General features: G+C 37.6%; 1 protein-coding gene across 1 annotated transcript; it reads right to left on the bottom strand.

The window, feature by feature from the left end:
* Positions 1 to 1,124: 1,124 nt before the first annotated feature.
* Positions 1,125 to 24,629, bottom strand: LOC140141818 (thioredoxin-like protein 1). The gene is made up of 8 exons (XM_072163683.1): positions 24,431 to 24,629; positions 19,397 to 19,493; positions 11,610 to 11,786; positions 10,653 to 10,775; positions 9,478 to 9,641; positions 3,945 to 4,023; positions 2,779 to 2,883; positions 1,125 to 2,145 (listed from the first exon to the last, which is right to left on the bottom strand). The coding sequence occupies exons 1-8, from the start codon at positions 24,526 to 24,528 to the stop codon at positions 2,116 to 2,118; spliced, it is 873 nt and encodes a 290-aa protein (XP_072019784.1). The 5' UTR covers positions 24,529 to 24,629; the 3' UTR covers positions 1,125 to 2,115.
* Between the last annotated feature and the right edge of the window lie 166 nt (positions 24,630 to 24,795).

Here is a 24,795-nt window from a genome sequence, read left to right as displayed (position 1 = left end):
AAATACGCACCCACGTCACTGCCAAACTCGAGTTGACGCCAAGTATGATGAATGATGCATCAATCGTCCTTTTGTATCTATACTATTAATCGCCGGGATTAAATTAGAGGTTGTTGCAAATGCAGATTACAGTTTTTTTACAAATTTCTTTAAGATAATTAAATTGCCACAAAGTACATTCAGTTTTGACACTCACTGATGATGACTATCGCTGCTCAAAAGTTGATTATCGAAAATAATAAATCAATAAATATGCAGTTCATGTGACAAGCAACATCACTCGGATGTTACAAAAGTGTTCAGCTCACAATGTTCAGCAATGTTGCTTTTGCATGCATAAGCAATGATTACCGGTCAATGTTTCTTGATGGAATCTCAAATGTGCATTTGTGTGTATCAAATTGATTTGGTAAATTTTTGGTCTACACAGCATATACTTTGCGAAAGTCAAATTTCTTTGCAAGAATCAAAAATTGATTCCCAATGTGCACCAAAATTCTTACACCAAGTTTTTACTATAGGTGTACGCCTTCATTATGACAGACATGAGTGTCACATGGTACTAGACGGCTAGTTGGTCTTGTCTCAAGTTGAGTATTAACAGCATGTCGAATGTCGCATTTACAAGTACGGTTGCATACACTCCGCAGGATTAGTTTAACATGCCCAATTTTAAACTGCCACTGCGACATCCATCTTACTCTCAACTTGAGACAAGACAAACTATAGTTCAGTGAATGAGGTGCCAATGTTTTATGGCATGAATCAATTGGCTAATAAGAGCCCCTACTTCCGAGTTTATGCAAAGCATGGGCTAAATAAGCAAGTGCTGTTCTTCTATGTAGCAGGGCACGGTGGCTCAGTGGTTACGGCCTTGGACTCATAATCTGAGAGCTTGCTCGACGTGCGTGGGTTCGATTCCCCGTCCCACCACCGTGTTTAGCCCTTTGGGCAAGGCACTTTGCCTCGCTTGCCTCACCCCACCCAGGTGCAATGGGAAGCTGTTAGGGGTAGTCACAGTCGTTGTACTGATGGACCCTGCGCCACTTGTAGGCTGCAAACGTGGTTCTGACATATTCTAATGACGGCACAACAAAGGTATACCCCTTTTCCGTACATTACGCCATAAAGCGCTATATAAATGTCTACATTTATATATTTTTTTTTTTTATGCATGCAATTATAATGCTTGCCAGTCTTGACCAAACCATACCACAAGATCTACATGGAACAAATGCATAATGTTTCATTCAATATCAATTACAGGCTGAACAGGTCAGATATAACTGATGAATTTGACCAGCAGTTTAAAATAGGTTACAAATGTACAGTGAAAATTTCAAATGAAGTGCATGTAGTACCATACGTCCACTGCGTCCAGTATGCTTCCAGTAACTTCCCTGTGGGCGTGTTGTAATGCTTGAGTGGCGGGAATGCAGGTGTTCATTCATTTGTAATTCTCACTGCAATTGTCCACCCACCCAACCACAATAAACAACTGACATTTGACCTATAAACCTGTACGTAGTGGTTTCCCAGGTCCAATGCCTGAAAGTAACTTGTTTATTGCTGGCGAGTTGACTATAGAGGCTGTCAGCTTTTCGCCATCTTGTTGGTACAAATGATCTGCATGTTTGTGCATCAGACACTACGCGCAGGGTCACGCAGCTGTTATCACGCATCAACACAGTGATTTTGCTGTTCATGCATGGAGATCAAACAACCATCACAACGTGTACCCACAAGCTGAGACGAATATACCTATAATTTGGTTGTGACGTATGTGCGCATGAGTGAACATGCATGCGTACAGAGCCGGTTTGTTGTCGCGCTTACGGCACAACCGCGAAAAACCATTGACGTCACTATCAAACTTGAGGTGAACCAAATTATAATTCGTCTCAGCCCACAAGATGGCGGCATATGACGTCATGCTGACGGCCTCTATAGATAATTAATATACACATAGTCTTGGTTGTCTTTAGAACAACTGCATAAAAGAATCATTTGTCCTCAACATTGATACTGTATACTGTCTATTATCAATGATACAGATGCCAACTGGCCATGATGAAGACGCACAGATGGACCGTCGTTGACTGTAAAACACTATTATCAATGACTCTCTCCTTTTTTACCAGCCACCTGCAAATTGATACAACAGAAAATATTATCAAAATTAAATATTATGGTGGATTGGAGGGGAGCATGACCTAGCAGTGTTTGCACTTGAACATTGAGACAAATAAAGCTGACACACAAGACATGACCCGTATGGTATGGATTCTATTAAGAAGATCCCTGAAGGCTTGATACAAAGGGTGTTGTTTCCACCCAGTGTGCATGATTTTTCTTGAGAGAGGGAAAATGCCCGGTAAACACAAAACTTCGCCTTTATTTTGGGCTAAAACAGTGTAAAATTGAACAATTTTGTGCATTTCACAGGGCCAAAATGATACCCACCGGAAATGTTTTTATCTTTGGCCCCTTAGACAACTGTCCCTGATATGCTACTGAACAAGTAAAACGCTTAGACCCCAAAAAGGAACCAATAAACACCGAAGTTGTTTCAGATAGCAGGCATGACTTGTAGGTGAAAACAACGTTTCAGACCAAAGGCACTGGACTATTCCAGTTGAAATCCATACACCCACTATGGAAGAAACTACCTTAATCTTCCACACAAGGAGTGTTAAATGAGGTTACTTGAATTGGTGTCTCCCTTCTGTGGGAGATGAAGGTCATGTCTTCCATAGGGGGTGTATGTGCTAAACTTACCCTTTTGAAATCATCCATTTTGGTTGTATTGACAGGTACTCCTATGAGGCCTAAGTAGTCTATTTGTGATGTTTCCTCATCCCCTTGATTATCTTTAACAAATAACTGTTAAAAAAGAACAATAATTTTATTAAGTGATCACATAACTGCCAAGTCAACTGAAATCCTGAAAATGTTCGGCCATCAGAATCTCCTAGGAATACATTTCCTAAAATAAGAATACACATATTTCCTGATTTTAAGAAAATCTCTAGCGATCTGCCGCTTTGGGCAAGCAGTGGAGTGATCGATATATCGGCTTGCCGCTGGTCACCGCTAGCGTTTCTGATGCGATTGTGCAGTGAAGCAAAATTGTCGTCAGAGCAGCAAAGTAGCAGGAAAGTATGAAACCAGCATAATCCTTCAGTGAAGTCTTGACAATAGGCTTATTTCATGTATGCTTACATGAAGGACACACCCACCATGTTTGGTTGGCATAAGTTTGTTAGAAGCAGAGATATGACCATTATGGTTAGAGGGTTAACATTTTTGTGGCACACATACATAAATCCACACACACCAGGGTCTTAGCTAGAAATTCAGGTTTGCCCGTCATTTGAATAAATGTGCCTGTCCCAATTTGACCTTTGAAACATTTACCAGACTTCTACAGCCCATTGGGGGTTCAAATAGTTCAAATATGTGCTGCTATAGCCTTGTTTTGCAAACCTGGATAAAAGGTCAACAGACTTTCTAAACACCTACAATTATAATGTGGCATCTGTCAAAGGGATTAATTTTGTCCGTCCCAGGAGCAAACTCCCCGTCTAAAATGACGGCCAGACGGGTGGCTAGCTAAGACACTGACACACACACAATGGATTGTTAAATGGTACTCCCACCTATGCTAGCATCCAATCGCTGCCAGGTTAACTCATCAAGTCAACTTGGAAGTGACACAAATCAGTCGCAAACAACAAGTGGCATTTAATCACATGTTTTTCAGCATGTATACACAAAATGGTTTCTTTTACCCAAAGAATATGTAAACTGGAGCAAAAAAAACCCATACAAACTGCCCCCTGATCCATGAAGACATTACTTGCTTCCCCTTCACACAACTGATTACAACCAGTTTAATTCAGAGATTAAATCTATAACCGAAATAGATTACTCAATTTTCTTACCGTTAAACTGTGTACATTTTGGTACTTCACAAACTTTAGACCTATTATTCCTGTTTCAGCAACGTCATCTTTTGTCAACCTGCGAGAAAATAAAACACAACAAATTATTAGATTGGAACCATTTTCATTCACGGTCTGATTTTATCTTTGACAATTTGAGACACAATTTGATCCTATCAAAGGAGACAATATGAAAATTGAGTTATTAAATCATCATCAACTTTACACTGCATGTACTGCTGAAATCACATCCTTATTATTATACAATAATTCACGTCATTACGGAAGAGGACATCCAACAACATCATGGACTGACGATAAACAGAAATGAACTGGTGGAAGTATGGCAGCTGCCACAAACATTGCAAGGGATATGAATGGATGGAGCAAACTAGTGAGGACTACAGCAACACATGTGGGTGTGTTCTGACAAGAGATAGAGAGAGAAACTCTTCTCCTGCAATGATCAAGATGGTTCATGTGAAGTATGGCAGCTGCCACTAACATGGCAAGGGATATGAATGGATGGAGCAATCTAGTGAGGACTACAGCAGCACATGTGGGTGCATTCTGACAAGAGATAGAGAGAGAAACTCTTCTCCTGCAATGATCAAGATGGTTCATGTGATTTTCTTGCAATAGTCTATTTGGCTTCCTACATGTAGAGAGAGTTTAATGTTAGAGTTACTTTGCTGCCTTTGAAAGGGCACACTTTAATACTAGGTACAGTGGCTGGGGAAGCACACAGGATCACACACTGATGAAAGCAATATACAAATATTAACTGTCTATGAGTGTGATGGTGAAATCCGTGAGTCATGCGCATATTTTGGGGGGGCTTTTGGGCGTCAGCCCCCGGGTCAAAGTAGGGGCAGCCAAACGAAGGGGCAGCGGAAGAAGAAGGGGCGGCAAAAAGAGAGGCGGCGGAAGAAGAAGGGGCGGCAAGAAGAATTAGTAAAGAAAAAAGGGTGGAAAAATGTGAAAAAGTATAAAAAACTGAAAAATTTGTGCTTTTAGGGCTTTTGCTCTGTACTTTTTCAAAACCGAAAAAAAAAAAAAAATTGGGTCAACCTTTTCGGGCTGTTGAAGAAGGGGCGGCAAAATTTAATTTTCTTCAGCCCCCCGGGGTAGGAGCGGCCACGGTACGCCACTGCGAGTGGAATGGAACAATACATCTTTCACCGAGTGATTATTATTTCGACCATTTATATACACAAATTTAAGACAGTTAATATTTGTTTTACATCACTCATACATAAATTCTGTTGATCAAAAATACTATTTAAGATAGGGAATACATTTTTTCATCAACATAACACCATGTTTTGCCGTGACATACTTAACATTTTGGTGTCCACCCCATAACTAAATCGACGAGTCTAAGAGTCAGCGCACAGCTTGGCGCAGACGCACTACGGCGCAGCACCAAGGCTCCCGCTGGACGCGAATTCTTGCGTCCAGGCGCATTTTGTATTACTGGACGCAATGTTCAACAAATTTCATCAACCCGTTGCTGGCCCAGTCGGACGCAAGTTGATTCAGCCCAAAATGAGTGATTATAAGCTTACCAACTTCATCATCAAAAAAATCGCGAAAATTATGTTGACTGATCACTCCTAATTCTCCTAATAAAGCTTAATTAATATTCATAACCAATGGACCAATCAGTAAACGAGTTATTGACCTTTCACATTTAACCACTCCCATTTTGCAACACTTCCGGGTCACAGTCAATGTCTGAATGAAACTTGGAAAATTCTTACGGCAGCGAGACGTGATAAGCTTTCAAACACGAGAGCAAAAATACAACTTTCTAAACTATCGTACATTGTCAGCAAGTTTGCATTCACGTAATTTGTTATTGACAATAATATTTACACAAATCTTTAAAATCTCATCAGGAATCTGAAAGGAAATAGTCAAATATTTGCATCAAACTGCGATGCAATACCGGCAATCGGGGCTTTGTAAAATTGTATTCCCTGTTGTCCAACACATTAACATACGTGTACGGACGCACAAAAATTTTGTGGGACGCACATTTCCAGACCAGGTTTTACAGTTGTGCGTCCGATCGGACGCAGAGTTTTTGAAGGCTAGCGGGAGCCTTGCGCAGCACTATGATGGTAAAATTGATAAATGGCTATCAACCAATGAACTGTCTAGAATTTATGTATGAGTGATATAAAATGGACTATAACATGATGTATAGTACAACACAATACATTTAGAAGCTTCAGAACCAGAAAGCCGTAACTCACTATGACCACAATCCCCGAAAAATGTAGTTGAAACGCTTTAGGCATCTTGAATGAAATCAAAAGCGTATTTTTAATGTGGATAAAAATGTTGAATATTTGGAATTAGAAGAAAGCTGGGCCATCAATTAACACTTTTTCCTTCCCCACCCCCATCATTCAATGTTGCGACACTTTGGAGACACGCTGAACACATTTGCACGTTTCAACATTGCACGGGGAGAGGGGGACTTATTTTCCCTAAAGACGCTTTAATGTTTCAAGACATATTTCGGGGATTGTATGAGCCAATCGCTAAAATTAACATCTGATTTTAAACTTTTGGCTGTAACTTTAAAACTACTTGATAGAATTACTCCAAATTTTCAATGAATATTAGTTAATGCATAAGCTATGATGTGGATATAAAATAAAACAAATAATTGTATCAATTTTGACTATATCGCCCTGCACTACAAGCAGGTTGCACCCATCACCTGTGTATGTCTACAATCATAGATTGAATACAATAGCGCTCTTTTCAAACATACTAATCTTACAGATGTGAGTGATCAGCATGATATAGTTCAATGAATAGATATCGCGCGAACGCTGCAGTGCAGGGCAATATAGTCAAAAAAGGACCTTTTTCACCTTTTGCAGATCAACGCCCTCCTCCCAAAGCAAAAACAAACAAACAAACAAACAAACCAATAAAAAAATCGCATTAGTACGCTCATGAAGTAGGCCTACTTATGCAGAGATATCTTTAAAATTGATCATTTTATTTGCGTGAAATGGTAAAGTGCGATTGTAAATCGTCCCATTGAATCACATAGTGATTTGACGGTTTACCATAGTCTAATACTGAATATTAATACAAGGAGTTTCTTTAATTTAGAAATGGTAAACCGTTGACAAAATTCATAATTTAGGCCGATTTGGTGTCAACTTTTATTTGTAAAGTGTTTTGTTTGAAAGCTTGTTAAAAACTACATCTAATTTTACTATTTTACGTTTTGTTAGCTCTAACATTATTTACATTTTACTGATTTTAGCAAATGTAAATCGTCTGTCGAGATTTATCATTTTCATAATCACGAGAATGCAATGCGCACCCATATATCACGGAATCCCGTAATTATTTCAGCATGACAGCGTGGTGTAATGGACAGTACTTCAGACGGTGAAACGAAAGGCTAGTGGTTCGAGCCCCAACAGTTTCACTTTTTTTTTTTTTTTTTTTTTGTGTGTGACTTATTCAAACCAGTAAACTTTTCTTCTATATTCATGACAATTGACATTGTGAAACACGAAAATAAGTTTTAAAACCTAATTTATCTATGGCATGATAATTGATTGTTTTTGTTAATTGTAATAAAGACACACATAGATCCGGATATCTTTAAATGTCATGAATATGGGCAATATAGCAATTGTCAGATAACACTAGTGGAAGTTTTGGATGAGAAAACGGACATTTTGATGAGAAGCGGCCAAAATGGTGAGAATTTAATTTTCTCATTCTTTTGGATGAGAAAATAATAATCGGGGATTAGCAATTCTCACCAGTTTTAATAAGATAATAATGATTGACACACACACCGGGAAGTTTCTCATCCAAGAGAATGAGAAAATTAAATTCTCACCATTTTGGCCGTTTCTCATCAAAATGTCCGTTTTCTCATCCAAAACTTCCACTAGTGTTGGAGTTCGTGATCACAGTCTTTATTTAACACGCCACGCCGGTAGATGTCGTTGTTAAGCAGTGTTTGAGTTGTTGGTGGTGGTGGGATTCAATTAAATTCTAACACGGAAATGATGATCACAGACTGCCATGTTCAATCGCAGTCGCTAAGGATGATTAGTCGCTAAGGATGGTTGAGGGTGGTGGATGAAAATCGATAATCGATTATCGTGTAACCCCCCTCCCCCCCACACACCCCCACGTTCAAGTTTCATACGTTTTCATAAGTATTTACTTATAGAGTGCTTGCATATAAGGTCATTACTTCAAATCGTCTCCTCTATAGGCACGCTCCAGAAGATATGCAAATGGATGCAGTACAAAAGAATTATTTGACCACTATCTAAATAAAAGATTAGTTGTTTTATTTTGTGCCCACATCATAGCCTATCTATTAATAAATAGTCATGGAGATTTTTTCACGCGGTACCTATGCATTGAACTATATCATGCTGATCACTCACATCTGTAAGATTAGTATGTTTGAAAAGAGCGCTATTGTATTCAATCTATGATTGTAGACATACACAGGTGATGGGTGCAACCTGCTTGTAGTGCAGGGCGATATAGTCAAAATTGATACAATTAGTTGTTTTATTTTATACCCACATCATAGCTTATGCAATAACTAATATTCATTGAAAATTTGGAGTGATTCTATCAAGTAGTTTTAAAGTTATAGCCAAAAGATTAAAATCAGATGTTAATTTTTGCGATTGCCTCAGACAATCCCCGAAAAATGTAGTTGAAACGCTTTAGGCATCTTGAATGAAATCAAAAGCGTATTTTTAATGTGGATAAAAATGTTGAATATTTGGAATTAGAAGAAAGCTGGGCCATCAATTAACATTTTTTCCTTCCCCACCCCCATCATTCAATGTTGCGACACTTTGGAGACACGCTGAACACATTTGCACGCGTTTCAACATTGCACGGGGAGTGGGGGACTTATTTTCCCTAAAGAGGCGGCTTTAATGTTTCAAGACATATTTCGGGATTGCAGCTCTCAAAATATGAGCATTAAGTTGGCTCTTTGCTTTTGTCTTCAAAAATCAATATTTCCTCCATAATATCTTTTGTTTTCTATTGTATTTTGTCATGATTAGGGCTCATATTGAAATTCCCTTACACAGGAAGGTGTGCGCCATCCTGCAGCTTTTCTGTGCTAGCCTTCTTTTGTTAAAATCCTGTGTGATTATATAACACTGCAATTAGCCACTTAAATTAGGAGCGCGCTTTCCTGGGTTGTGCGATGAGCCATAGTCAGTTTGTTTTCTTCCCATTCATCATGGACCACTTCAAAAGGCAGGGTGTATCACTGATGCATATAATCCATCCGTTTTATGACCGAGCTTTCCTGAGGCACATGCTTAGCGAGGGGAATCCTGCCTTCTTTCTGTGTGAAAGCGTGGTAGGGTATTTTAATATGAGCCCTTAATGAACTGTAATTTCTATAGTGCCCTAGCTCTCAACCCTCGATTTGTTCTATTTCCTGATCAGTTGATACACAATTTATTCTTACATTGTATTCATCATCAGCACTACTTACTCTAATGTTTGTATTGGTTCACTTCTTTCTGCTCCGTCAAAGTCCATTGAATTGGGAAGATTTGCAAACACTTTCACGGTTTTAGGAGCCTTTCCATCATCAGGTGCATGGATCTTCAAGGAATGCAGTCTCACATTCTGATTGAATGATAGTGTGATGATAAGCTGAAAATAAAATAAACCAGCAAAGAATGGTCGAATGTAAAAAATTGTATCATATTTGATGCTTCTGACTGAGGCTTGCAAACGGGGCACTGTAGTGCAGTGATCTAAGACATATGACTCATAATCATGAGCTGAGTCGAGGTTGTGACTTCAAATCCCTGCCACCTCAATGTGTTGTGCACTGCCAGTGTAGGCAAGGCTTTTAACCCCTATTGCCTCTCTCCACCCAGGTGTACTTACAAATGGGTACCAGCTTTATTCAATGCCAGGAAGATAACAGACTTGCTGTGAATATCCCTGCAAATACATTACATGTACATGATGGGAGTCTGGCCCAATTGCTTCCAAAGAGAGATGGGCACTCCGACCTGTGCAGACAGGTTCGTCCCTTTACCTTTTTTTTCTTAGGGTATGCACAGACCATCAAACCTAATGGGCAGAGAAATTAATTAGCAACAGCAGATACATAGCAACCACTGAAATGGAGAAGAAGAATCCAGACTCCACCATCTATATTGGCACTGTCAGCTATGGGAAATGAATGGCGGTATTTAGGTCTTTGCTGACAGCACGCAGAAACAAACTACACCAATTCTGTGCCGAATCTTATTATAATACATGTTTGTGTCGCTCAGCTGATGCGATCAATGAATCGCTGAGTTGTAACAAGTCATGACTTGAGCAGTTAATGGAGCCTCAAGGTAAAATGAGATGTCTGACTTGTGTGATATACAGCTGACTTGACCTCACTGACTCTGTACAGTGACTTTAAGCTAAAAAGTTAATAAACCAAATGACTTGACTCAAGCCAATTTTTGGAAACTTGTTACAACCCCTGGTGCATCATCCAAAAATTGTTTCAAATTACACCTACAGTATGCATGCACGTGTATCGCCCAAGCAGTGGTTACATGTAGATCCAAATGTACACCAGCAAGACACAAATACCCCAAATTATTCCCCCAATGCCTGAATACACATGACTAAAAGTCAATAATAATAATAGCTCACCTGTTCGTCACAATCTGATTCCAAGTATCCACCTCCTTTCTTGAGACAATGTTCCAGCTCATGTTCGTCACTCTGATTGAGACATTCCGATCCTCTCTTGTCAATCAAATGGTTGATGTTGTTCTGTTATACAGTGTTATAAGTAAAAACAGCATAAATACAACCTGAAATACATGTACTCATCCGAAGTGAACCGACTACACTCTATAGTGTTTATAATACAATACCGGTAATTAGTAGCATTCAGCAATGTAAGGGCTCATATTGAAATTCCCTTACACAGGAAGGTGTGCGCCATCCTGCAACTTTCCTGTGCTAGCCTTCTTTTGTTAAAATCCTGTGTGATTATAACACTGCAATTAGCCACTTAAATTAGGAGGCGCTTTCCTGGGTTGTGCGATGAGCCGATTAGTTCAATTAGTTCAACAATCAATAAATTTGCCAGTCTTTGATAAACGTTTATTATAATCCTTGTCACCAGACCACTTCAAAAGGCAGGGTGTATCACTGATGCATATAATCCATCCGTTTTATGACCAAGCTTTCCTAAGGCGGGTGCTTAGCGAATGGAATCCTGCCTTCTTTCTGTGTGAAAGCGTGGTAGGGTATTTCAATATGAGCCCTAATCAAAAAAAGTATTTTGAGCCCTGATAAATACTTCATCCAGGCCCCAGGGTTATCCAGGTGAATCAAACCTCACCCTACATATACATTCTTCTTTTAATCCAATGACAATATGTTCAAAATAAGATGAATAACCAATCCAGATTTTTGCCAAAAAGTGACATTATTATCGACCATGTGGGCAACTTGGCAAGCTTACTACACAAGATAGCATGGAAATATCGGCATTTTTGAAACATCTTGTTGAAAAAAGTGGTGGGGGCGTTTATTTGAGGGGGCGACTATTTGACGAAATACGGTATATTTATTTGTATTGCTTGCTTTACTACTCACATATCCTGGAACACCAGGTCCATCAGCTGACTCTTCATCATCACTATCACCGTATAAAACCTTGATCTTAGACTCTAAGGCATTAGGATCGGCCCCCTGCAATTTGTCAACTTGCTGCTTGTTTTTGAAGAAGAGAAAAGTTGGCATTGCACGCACACCATATGTCACTGCTGTTTCCTGTGAACAAAATAAATATTTATTTATTCGTTATTTATTCAGGAAATTCCATCAATACAAATGTACTGGTCTCCCTGGAAGACCTGATTTTATATATATACATAAACATGATAATAAGAATATAAGAAATATATATATTACAAAATGAAGGAATTAAACATGATACAAAATAATATATAGCTATTATACAAAACTTACAGACCAATTGCATTTTTAAATTCACCCAAACTCATTGAATTAAAATTGACGCGAAGATTGGGAGGAAGCTTGTTCCAAGCAACTGAAGATCTATAAAGGAAGGTTTTCTTTCCAGAAGAGGTTTTCCATATTGGAACAACCAAACTGTTTTGCGCTTGACCCCTTGTGCATTTGGAATGAGTAGAATGAGTGAAAATAAAATTTGAAGAAAGATACTCAGGAGCAATGTGTGTGAGACATTTAAAAGTTAAAATAAGTAATTGATGCTCCCATCTACAGCCAAGTTTAACCCAGTCCAGGTCTTTCATCATACTGTCCACTGAAGTTCTGATGTCTGCAGAGAGCAAAACACGGGCCAGTCTATTGTGCAAAATCTGGAGCTCATTATTGTGACAGGCACTGAAATTGGACCAAACAGAACTGCAGTAGTCAAAATGAGGAAAGACGAGGGCTTGCGAAAGCTTTTTGACAGTTTTCCATGGAAGGTAATGCTTTACTCTCCGAATGACTCCAATGCGTTTAGATATGTTAGAAGATAAATAATTAACATGTTCATTCCATGATAGGTGTGAATCAAAGGTAACACCTAAATATTTATACCTTTCAACTCTTTCAATTTTTTCATTTCCATAGACAAGAGAAACATTGTTAAACTTGTGAAGAGCTTGCCTTGTTCCAAACAGCATTAGTTTAGTTTTCTTTATATTTAGAGTTAAATTGTTGGCCTGGAACCAATCAGCAATGTTATTCAGGTTAGCATTAAGATCATTTTGCAGAATATTGGGATCAGATGAACTAAGTAAAAGAGTTGTATCATCTGCATACATCACACACTTACAGTTAGAATTTATAGATTCAGGTAGAGAATTAACAAATACAATGAATAATAATGGTCCCAAGATTGATCCTTGAGGAACACCGATACCAATTTCCTTAAAATCTGAAAGGGTAGAGTTTATATTTACATTAACAATGTGAAAATGTTTTTTTTCTTCTGAAAACAAACATTCCATTGTCATAGTGAAATGTGTGCTAGTATTAGGCCAAAAAAAAAAGTTCGTCTCAAAGCTTGCGCGTTTGTAAAATCCCACGATTTGACAAAAAACAAATGCGGAAATATTTTTTATTTCAAAAAATTTTTTTAAATATTTTTTTCCAGAAAAAAATCTGCGAAAATCAGACTTTTTTCTCAAAATACCATGAAAAAAATTCGGGAATAAAAAAAAAAAAAAAAAAAATAAATAAAAATAAATCGCATTTCGCATTTGTTTTTAAATTTCTCGTGAGCTTTGAGACCTTTTTTTTTTTGGCCTTACTACAATTTTATAGTATAATAGCAGTTAATTATTGTAAACTGTTAATATTATCTTGTGATTTATGTATTTGTGTTGTGTACTTACATGTATATTGTTTACATTAATTATACCCAATGTGAGGTGAATATCAATAACAGATTCTGATTCTGATACAGTCTTACCAATATGTTGCAGATAAACAAAAGTTGATCTGATGTCACCATACAATTGTGCAAATTGTTGGGGGTCAAAAATGTTGGTGGTCCAATACTGATCATGTATCATGATCACTTAATTTAGAAGAAATCAAGTATACCGAATCTTGCACTGTCATATGAACAAAATGAACATACCGGGTACCTCAATTCATGGTACATGACCATTGGTTTCACCTCAAGTTTGGTAGTGATGTATGTGTGTATTTGATGTTTGCAGTAACATATCAAATTGCACGCACTCAAGCCTGGAAACAAGCAGGCGCCGAGCGATTTTTACCCTACGGTTACCAAGTTTTGACGCCTGGATCCAACCAGAATTACACGCCCAGGCGCCAGAGAAAATCTGAATTTTGCGCCCGGTACATGTATATATGACCATTATTGCTCCATTTTGACAAGTTCAGTGCTCAGGAAATGACCCAGTAAAACTTCGTCAGGCAAGCTCATTTCCACTCAAAATATTGGCCATTTCCAATGTATTTTCAACAAAATGCAGTGCAAAATCTTATCTTTTACCTAATATTTTGCCAATTTTCCTTGATAATTGCCTTCAGGGCTCATAATTTTGGCAGTATTTTGCCTTGTTTTCTGGTTAGGTGATCACGATGATCGCGATCATGATGGCGGCCATCTTGAATTTTGCCGATGTGTTTCTAGATATTGTTTTTCCTAAAATCAAAATAAAATCAAAATGAAAAAAAAAAAATAAAAAAAAAAAAAAAAAAAAAAAAAAAAAAAAAAAAAAAAAAAAAAAAAAAAAAAAAAAAAATAAATAAAAAAAAAAAAAATAAATAAATAAATAAATAAATAAATAAATAAATAAATAAATAAATAAATAAATAAATAAATAAATAAATAAATAAATAAATAAATAAATAAATAAATAAATAAATAAATAAATAAATAAATAAATAAATAAATAAATAAATAAATAAATAAATAAATAAATAAAGCCTGTCCAGATAACATCTCAGGTGAGCATCGAAAGCTGTAGAAATAACAAAAATAAGCATTTTGATACTTTCAGAAAAACGACTCCTGGCTCTTTAAAAATGGCTCCTGGTTCGCTAGAAAATTACAGGACCAGGAGCCGCTTTTCCAAATGTTTGGCTCCTGGTTCAGACCGACTTATTTCCAGGCCTGCACGCACTAATCCTATCGAAACATTAAACATGAGCAGCTACGCAAGAGCAGTCTCGCCTCAACTGATTATTCACAATTCAATTAATATTGAACATCTGAGCAATTTTGAAATTTGACCCCGTCCCCTACATGAATTTTTCTTTCAAATTATTGAAATGACCTTCGCTTTGCTTTTTAAAACTCCTCTAAAGTTAAGTTTATATCCACCAACTTTGATCGCAATCAGAGCTATTTCAAATTTGACCCTATGACCTTTCAACATCCTTCGAAGTTTTATAATCTCCCCACCCAATGATCATTACCTAGCTGGGGGGTTTACACCCCCCAGCTAGGTATTGTAATCGGTCGGGTCTTCCGCTGGCAACAAACCACTGTAATCTTCCCGTTTTCTTCCGCTGGCAACAAAGTTAGTACGAGGAACCCATACCGTAGTAGCTCTGCACAATAGGTAGATAGATAGGGCAGCACCAATACTGAAAATGTCATACCGATAAATGATGTGTCTGTTTTGCCCGTTAGTTAGTACGAGGAACCCATACCGTAGTAGCTCTGCACAATAGGTAGATAGATAGGGCAGCACCAATACGAAAATGTCATACCGATAAATGATGTGTCTGTTTTGCCTGTTATTTTAAGTTTGTGTTGCGAACTACAACAAAGTGAAATTGCACATGTTCTTTTGCTCATCTATCAGGGCACAGTTCTTGAACCCCAATATATTTGTATATTCATTGAATAACCTTCGACAATAATGGGTACAAAAAACTCATACTCTGTTCTCAAAATGCAATTATCATCTGCTCGTCCTCCAAGCCCAGGGAATGTGTGTATGAGAGGATTGATGGCTAATATGATTTTGGAAGGGCTCAGTGGGAATTGAAAGGTTATTGCAAAAAACTTGAATAATAGTGACAGTGATTGGAGTACACTCTAAATTAGAAAGACAGAAGCAGTAATGGCATATTTATATAGGTTTTTTAATAGAAATTTGATTTTTGATATGAACCATGCAGGTGTGTTAAAGGCACTCCTTAACAGTAATTGTAGTATAAATTTATGGGTTTAATATTATGTTTACTATTAAAAGTACTAGTATTAGGCTCTGGCTTATCTTTTGATTTTGATTTTGCACCCATATTTTACAGACTTTGGTGGTATGTTTGGAAACAGGGGATTAATGAGCCAGGCTTTAAAATGTTTAGCATTTATTTCTATAATATGTCCGACCTCTTTCTTTGTATTAATGAAAGTGTTCTCTGGCCTCTTTCTTTGTAATGAATGTGTTTTTGGCTTGATTAGTAATTCCAATGTTAGTACCGGTATATATATAAAACTATCAGATGTGTTTCCTTTGCAGTAGGAACTTTAATTCTTTCAGTGCCATTATCATGGCAGTTAATATCAAACTCTAACTAGCATTTGTTTACAGGCTCTATGTTTTGTTTAAGTAAATGATTGTTGAGGGATTTTCTTGTCTTCTGATGTTAGGGTTTTTTGTTTTATACTTATATCTTAGAGTATGTATCTTATTTTGTTTGATTAAAAACATCTTGCATTAAGTTTTATATTTGAATCCCAGTTCCTAATTTGTGTGGTTTAAAACATTAACAATTGGTGTTCTTGTATTTTACAGGGAAATTAAATTGGTTTAAGTTTATGCGCAACACAAAAATAGCCTGCAAATGGAATAGGCCTACATGAATGCGGGACATGAATTCATTTGTTTTCCCTTTTTTTTTTTGTTTGTTTATGAAGTTGGGGAAAATAGTATAAAAGCCTTTAAAAGTCTATAGTAATTGGAAACTGTAAAAGAAGTGCAAGAACCTGTTCATGATACCTCCGAGTCCACTGGTATACTGTGCGTATGGAAAGCACTAATGTGGTGCCACATTACATTTGATGTAGTATATATGTCATGGACTGTAACATTTGAGCTGTTTAACCCCTTAATGCTCTGCATGCTAGCCATAGGCTTCAACATAAAAGTTCTAGTTTTGAGATATTTTTCAAAATATCAAGTCCTATCTTAAGAACCACTGAACCAATACCAGGCTTGTTTGTACTCATTTTAATGCATATTTAATGCTGCTTCCAAATATGGTAATGAAAATAAACAATTATGAAATTTTTGAAAAAAAAAAAGAAACTTGTCGTCTGCAGTCGACACCAGCGTGGAGAGAGTTAAGGGGTCAATTGGTCAGGGTATAATACAAGTAATATTGTAAATCATTTCTATTGCACAACCTTATGCCCTACAACAAGTTAAAACTGCATTTCCAAAAGGTTTCAGTGTTAGATGAATTGGTCAGTGCATCGTGGTATGATAAATGTTTATAAATGTGTACAGTTAATGAGTACATTTTATTGTTATCATGGTTATCACCCATTTGCTGTTTTCTGTAATCATGGTGATCTTGAATGAGAAATACTAGCTAGTACTAACAAGGTAAGACTGATCATAGTTTAATTAATTTAATTCTATTTAGTGATAGTTACAGGACTATTCATGGGTATTGGAATAATTCTGGTAGACCCTGCGCACAAGTATAACCCTAACCCTAAGCAACCCCAATTATAACCCTACCCCTAATCCTCACCGTTTATAAACCTAACCCTAATCCTAACCCTAATTTAAATTTAAATTATAAGGGGCTGTCATTTTCTTTGGAAGGGGGGTCATGAATATACTGGGAGTGGGGGTCATAGAATTTTAGACCAATTATAGGGGTTATAATTTTTCAACACCCAAAATAGGGGGTATAGAATTATTAAGTGCTGGTGACTCAAACTTTTCGCGCGCTGTGCATAAAAATTTTCGACCCAAGATAGGGGGGGTCTAAAAAAAATTGTGCCCGCGATAGGAGGGTCATAAAATTTTTTACTCCGGTACACCCCCGACGAAGAAAATGACATCCCCTAACCAAACCCTAACCCTAAAACACAGGGTGCACAGGGTAAACCAGAATTATACCTGGGTAATAATAATAATTCCTATTCATGTTTTAGTCCAAGACACAATGTTTATCATCACCGTTCAACATCTTTATTAACCACTCCCGTTTACTAACTGCTCCTGTTTACTCTACTAGCTCCCGCTAGTTTTGAATAAAATAAACACACTATCTGTGGTCATCTTGTGACTCCCTACATTTTGGTCATCAAAAGTATTATGCCCACCCCGTATTTTTCTTTCCGAAAATTTATGACCCCCGTGTATATTTGGGATCCTCCTTCCAACGAAAATGATAGCCCCCTAAGGGGTATTTATGGGGCTCAAACTCAGTGACAACAAACCTCACAACCAGGGGAACATTTTGCAGGGGTCATGTCAAATCTTAGAATTGCTGCATTTTCTGGCAATATGTAGGGGTAATGGAGCTCAAACTCAGTGACAATGAACTTGATGAGAAGAGTAACATTTTGGAATATTTTGCATGGATCAGGTCAAAGGTCAGCTCGGGTCAAATCTTCGAATTGCAATATCTGGACATCTGTAAGGGCACGGGCTCAATCTCGGCGACAACATCATGACCAGAGGAACATGTTGGAACATTTTGCAGGAGCAGGTCAAAGGTCAGCTGGGGTCAAATCTTTGAATTTCAATATCTGGACATCTGTAAGGTGTGCGGGGCTCAATCTCGGTGACAACCTCATGACCTGGGGAACATATTGGAACATTTTGCACGGGTCAGCTCAAAAGACATCATTCTGGGGCCAAATCTTAGAATTTGCGTTATCTGGACATCTGTAAGAGGTACAGGGCTCAAACTCGGTGACAACTCATGACCAGGGGTGAATTATGGAACATCTTGCAGGGGTACGTCACGGTTGTTTGATGTATATAGAATTGGCTTCATTATTAAGAAAATGCAAACTATAGATGGCGCTATTTATCATAAGTCATATTTCTTAATTTGCAAGGGGTATGTAATCAATACTGCCTTTTAAACAGGTGGAATAGGTGAAACAAGCAACAAAGAAATTTTATAAACATATTTCATCAAAAAATAAAAGGAATTATTTTTATTAAAAGCCTGAAAGAGTAATTTCTAGTATCTAAATAGCGCCACCTATCTTGTCATAAATAGATACATTTTATATCCAAAAAAGCTTTAAAAAATACTATTAAAAGTGAATAATTTTGTAAAAGAGGGGAAATTAAAGTTGAGAATGACTCAAAAGCATCTGTATACATTAGCACGATATCACTTTTAGCTGTTTAAGCCTAAAATTTGGTTATACATGATGTTTTGTTTGAAAAATTAATAAATGATCCCATCAAACAACCGTGGGGTCTGGTCAAAGGTCATCTGGGTCAAATCTTAGAATTGCATTTTCTGGACATCTGTGAGGAGTACAGGACTCAAAACTCGGTGACAACAAACCTCATGACAGGGGGACATTTTTGGAACATTTTGCAGGGGTCAGATACCTCCACAACACCAACATGCCCCAGCTAGGTTTGTGGTCTATGACCACCATTTGCCTCTAGTTGTTACTAAGTTTGAGTATAGTAGCAATGATACTTTTGGAATGGCATGTTATAAAACTTGAATCAAATTTAGCACATACATACATGCATGGTGTATGTAGACAAAAATCATGACTGCATATAGTATCTTTTCTGAACAAAGTTCAGGCGAGACAAAAAGGCGTTTATTAGCAGGCTGCAGAGCAACAGTATAAAAGTACAAACTTTACTACCAAACTTGAGATGAAACTCGTGTACAATAATTCTTGAGTTGACCAGACTCACCTGCAATTCATCAACATCCACCTTGAGGAACAACGCCTTTGGATAATTGGGTGCTAGCCGCTGGAAAATTGGTCCAATTCTCTGGCATGGTTGACACCTACATGTTAATTAGGGTGAAAACAATCAAATCAGATTAAATAGAAAATACTCTCTCAGAAATATTTCAATTCCTATTAGGAATCTTGATCACTCTGGTGTTTCTAGATGTTAGTAGAATCAGCAACACTGGTCTTGACGACAAAGTCAAACTTCCTGGTTACAGTTTATTCACGAGCTGGTCATAAATCTTATCTAGTTTGTACGCCCCTTATTCATGGTGTTATAGCCTCTGCTCCTTAATCCAGATTGCTTCTTTAAGTTTAAGCTGGCCAGCGAGTTGTCTTATCTACTTCTTGATCTATGAACCAAGCCTCCTCCCACCCAGTAACATGATTTTGACCTGTTACATGTTCTGCAATGGCCAATTTGTGAATTTCAGTTGTCGAAAGATTTTTTTTTGCAACCTGGTGAAACTCTTGGCACTTAAAAGAAGCAGAAAAGACAACTCGCTGGCTTAAAGAGGCAATCTGCATAAGGAGCAGAGGCTATAACACCATGAATAAGGGGCATGTAGACATACAAACTAGACAAATAAACAGCAACCAGGAAGTTTGGCTATGTCATCAAGACCATACTATTAACAAACTGAAACTAACATAAACACTTTTTTAATGTGCATAGTGCAGAAGGAACAGTTTCCGGACAGGTTTTTTATTTCTTCGTTTAACAGACTAAAATTATTAATTGCTTGTAACAGACACAGGCCCGTAACCAGGATTTATTTTGGGGGAGGGGGCGACTTTGAAAAAGTGGACTTTCTTTTAAAAATTTGGACCTTTTTGGACGGGGGGCATATTTTGAAAAAGTAGACCTTTTTTGACCAAAAAGGCATAACAAACCCTATTTTGGGACTTTTGGGTCAAAAAAGGGGACTTTTTGGGCACTGGGGATAGGGGGGGGGGGCTACAGGCCTGAACAGACATAATGACCCTAGACTCAGTTCTCAGGTCTACATGTATTGATTGTAGGCCTATACATGTAGGTCTGTGCTCAATCATTGACTTTGAGTCTTTGAGAAAACAATGAATGTAATCTCTCTATGATTTGAGACATTTTTTAATATTTTGAGGTTGGTAATGTTGTAAAATTGTTCATTTAATACACTGTGAAAAAAGTACCTTTAATTGGACAAACCACCTTGTTTTTAATTCCCTGTAACAATGAGGAATTATCTTTTGTCTCTAGTTACACAATCCACTTCAAAAAAGAGTGCTGGAATGCTTTGCTTTGCTACGGTTTTTCAGTCGGACAGCAGTGCAATTTTTTGCACCGGCGGTTTATTTATTCTGTTATCTTTTGAGCAAGATTTGCCTATTTTGGGCAGTCTAAAATTTGTTTGCTGAAGTGTAATTTTAGCAACATTTCTGATGCAATCGCCTGTCGTGATCAGCTGTGTTTACTTCTGAACTTCCATTGCTTTACACAGTGTCATGCTTCAGCGAATCCGACTACATTTTGAATGCTACGGTCTCTAGCCTAGAATCATAGAATGTGAAGCTATCAGTGAGCAAATTCTTGGCTAGATTTATCGAGCAATTCAAGGGACATCCTTAGTAGTAGTACTAGTAGTACAGACTACAGTAGGACAACTAAATTAGCTAAAGTGGGATAGCTTGGGATCAAGTCTCGCTATTGAAGGATTGTCCTACAATAATAGGACAAACTAGGGTACTTTGTCCTTCAATACATGTAGAATGAAATCCACTAAATTGACAATGTGACAATAATAGCAAGCCAAGATGTCCTGCAAAAAACCCACGCACGTTAAGGTACTAATTTCGAGGAGCATAACAAACACAAATTTGGTGTCGTATGACCTTTGCATGCATTCTTTTGTCGAGAGTTGACATGGTCTTTCAATTCGTGCCGAGTGTCCTTGCAGACTTGACTATGAACTTGAAGTATGCTTCAGTGGTCATGAAAGGATTCAATAGATAACCTCTGCCCCACTAATCCCCAGCTATGGTCTGAAATTGCTCCTCGGAAGATATATCATAACCATTGTTAGACATGTCCACATTGCTTATTATAGAGGGCGACATTCAATCCAAAAAGTTTGGACCACAGTAGCTCACAGTCAATGGCTTAAAGGGGGGTAACCCTATTGGTTTTGGATATGGATTGTCTTTAAAATTACATAATAATATCAACTATCTCCCCCTTTCTGCTGCTTTGTGAAAAAACGAGAGCATTTTCAGCGTAAATGTGAATAAATAGCCAAATTTGCAATCCAATACCTTGTATCGTGAATTGCATTCTGGGTAGGCATGCAACAACAACAATTCCCGTTCAGTATGACGAATGCTGACATGCTGCAATGCCGGCCCGTATTGAACGGAAAATATTTGTTTTTTTTGTTTTTTTGTTTTTTCGCATCCGTTTCAGAAAAAAAAAAGGAAACAAAATATATTTCCCTTGCAATATGTACATTTCAAATGAATATAAAAAAGTTTGGGTTAAAAATGGAGAGGAAAAAACCTTCCGATACCGGGTTTTGAACCGGTACCTCTCGGGTAAAGAACGGGCGCTAGCCAATTGAGCTATTTCACCAACTGAAATAATCAAGGCATTGTTTTAATTATATACGGCGGACCGTCTCCTCAGCACTTAGCGTAGTCTCCTACACAGCCAGTTTGCGTGCCGGTCTGACACTCGTCGATCCTCGTGATAGCCACATACAGTCTGGCGGCGAGACTACACTTAGCGTAGTTCGCTTTTTTCTCTTCCCATGATCCGAAGAAATTTTTATTGTTTACAAACTGGTAACCTGTAAAACCGCTGTGATTCATGATTTCTCGAAATACATCGACTTGGGCGTCAAATTTCAGGATAGTAATGAGAAAAATAGTATCTATTATGTGATACCAAAACCTCATCAACAATGAAAAAATCGGGGATGATGCTGTCGATCGGGTTACGGACCTTTAACTGTGTAATCCCCATAGAGAAATACAAAAATTTGAAATTTCGACACCAGAAACTTGACAACGCAGTCTAAACAGTGCTGGTACTTTATCCTTGATACAGAAGTCAGCATGCAGTGAAAGTTAGATTTCATAAAATAAAATCGCCTTTGTTTAAAATGGATCATCGTGGTAAAAAATGATGCATAAACATGCTTTTTTTGTACAGTAAGTCATTGGAAGGCATTGTCAATGATGGTCGCAGAAAAGTGCAGTTTTTTAAAAACAGACATTTGCCCATAACTTCGCTAGTTTTTGACCTACAGACATGGTTGACCCCTCATTTTTTAAGTTAAATAATCACCTTTTTAAACAAATTAATTTCCATGTGAAATATCCTACTTGAAAATTTTGTGAACATGCCTACCATTGTAACAACTCAGTCCTCAAATGATAGTCATATAACGACCAGAATGACTGACTATCATTGAGGACTGAGTTCCGCAGTCTAGCATAGCTCGAGATACTCCTATCGAAACATTAAACATGAGCAGCTACGCAAAATACAGGTTTACATTTACTATCTTACATTATCTTGCTGTATTTCAGCTAAAGCTCCAAACGACAAGCTTCCGGGTTTTTTGGAGAACAATACTGTTACGTAAGATGAAGAAGAAACCCGCCTCGAGCCCGCCCTACTCATTATTTCATTGTACTTATTGCAATTTGCCTCCACACATTACGTAATCAACACAAAGCTTTTGTGAGAATTAGTGAGTGGATAAGAAATTCACAATCAAACTTGCCCCATTGCCACTGCAGGATTTTGCAATAGAAGCTACCGGGAACCAAATTACATGGACCGGCAATGGCGCCACTGCACGACCCCAATTGAAACCAGCCAGTCCACCTAATTAATTATTCATGAGCCCAGCACATGACCAGATTCGGCAGCCATCGGAAAAAGCCGAGGTGGATTTATGAATGAAAACAAGCTTTTATGAAGATCCAGAAAGTGCCGATTGATGATTTTCGGAAAATTAAAGATGGCGGGCTGTCACTACAGTTTTCAGAATGGGAATACATGCTACCGAACGGAAGTTATAGCTGTTTGAAAAATGACTTTTTACCAGCATGAAAACACACAAAATTTGTGAGTGTCATAGAAGCTTAAATTTCATCCTTTCAGTAACTTGATTAAAAATTTGTTATGGTAAAGAAGGAATTAGTTTAGCGTAAATGGAAGTTTGTTTCATGCAGTCATGCTCTTGTTTACATTGCACGGTCGTGCATTTCCTTGTTCGCAAGCAATATTCATGATGGTTTTCTAATGAAATTCTACCAAAAAGTGACCAATCTCACGCACGTGATTGGCTGGTTTTGAGCATGTGATAGTCATTAGTTATTTAGTAGTAGTGCCTTTGCTCATTTACATAGATGAAATTCGGTTGGCAAGTTTGATTGTGAAATTGACAGCGGAGGATACGAAGGACACGCCGATTGCTAGTTGTCAATCATGAATTGCCGCAACGTTTTAATATTTTACTGCATGGCATTCCGCAAGCACCAAGACAAATTATGCCGTATTTTTCCAAAGATCATCTCATATGAAGTAAGCTGAATGCGATCTGTACTTTTGTAACATTCCGATCGCTTTTGATCACCTATTATCGGCGAATTTGCTTGAAAACATGTGAGTTTATGTTGTGTAAACATAATTAGCATAGACACAAATGAAATTACGATGCAATACAATGCAATTTGAATGCGCAGCAGATCTATAGAAATAAGGCTGCCCGGTTTTATGCAGAATTAGACCCCGTCTGGTCTAGCACCAGTATTTACTTCAATCATTAATAATTTGAACAATAACACTATTCCTTACAATCCTGGACTAACATTTAAAACTCACAAATTGATAAGCATACCTTGTATTTTTAGTTGTTCATTTTACTTATAGCAACAAAGCAACTTGAATAGTTCAGGTTTCCGAATTCTGATCTGCTTTGATGATCTTCTCAAAATCACTTACCAAGATGCTGTAAAATCAACAATCACGAGTTTGCTGCCGGCATTTGTAAGCTCTGTGTCAAATTCTGAATCTTCTTTCAACACCTTGAAATTCTCCATGCTTTGAGGTTCTTTTGAAACGTTTTAATCACAAGAAAATGTGTCGCCTAAATTTTCGCGGTGTCATTCAGATTGTGAAAATGTTAGGATATTGAGGGATCAGCTTCAAATGTTCATGCGGAGCCAGAATATAAAAGCTATCCCAAAAAAATATAGTTTGTTGACGGAATCAATAATCCTTTTAATTGATAAAATATTACACTAATTTTCATCTAACTCAATTTAAAAATCATTTGTGGAGAATTTTGCTGAGAAATTGAATAAGAA

The sequence above is a fragment of the Amphiura filiformis genome, chromosome 20 (assembly GCF_039555335.1).
Source record: "Amphiura filiformis chromosome 20, Afil_fr2py, whole genome shotgun sequence".
Lineage (NCBI taxonomy): Eukaryota > Metazoa > Echinodermata > Ophiuroidea > Amphilepidida > Amphiuridae > Amphiura > Amphiura filiformis.
Note: the sequence above shows the minus strand (reverse complement) of the source record. Positions and strands in the feature narration are given on the sequence as shown.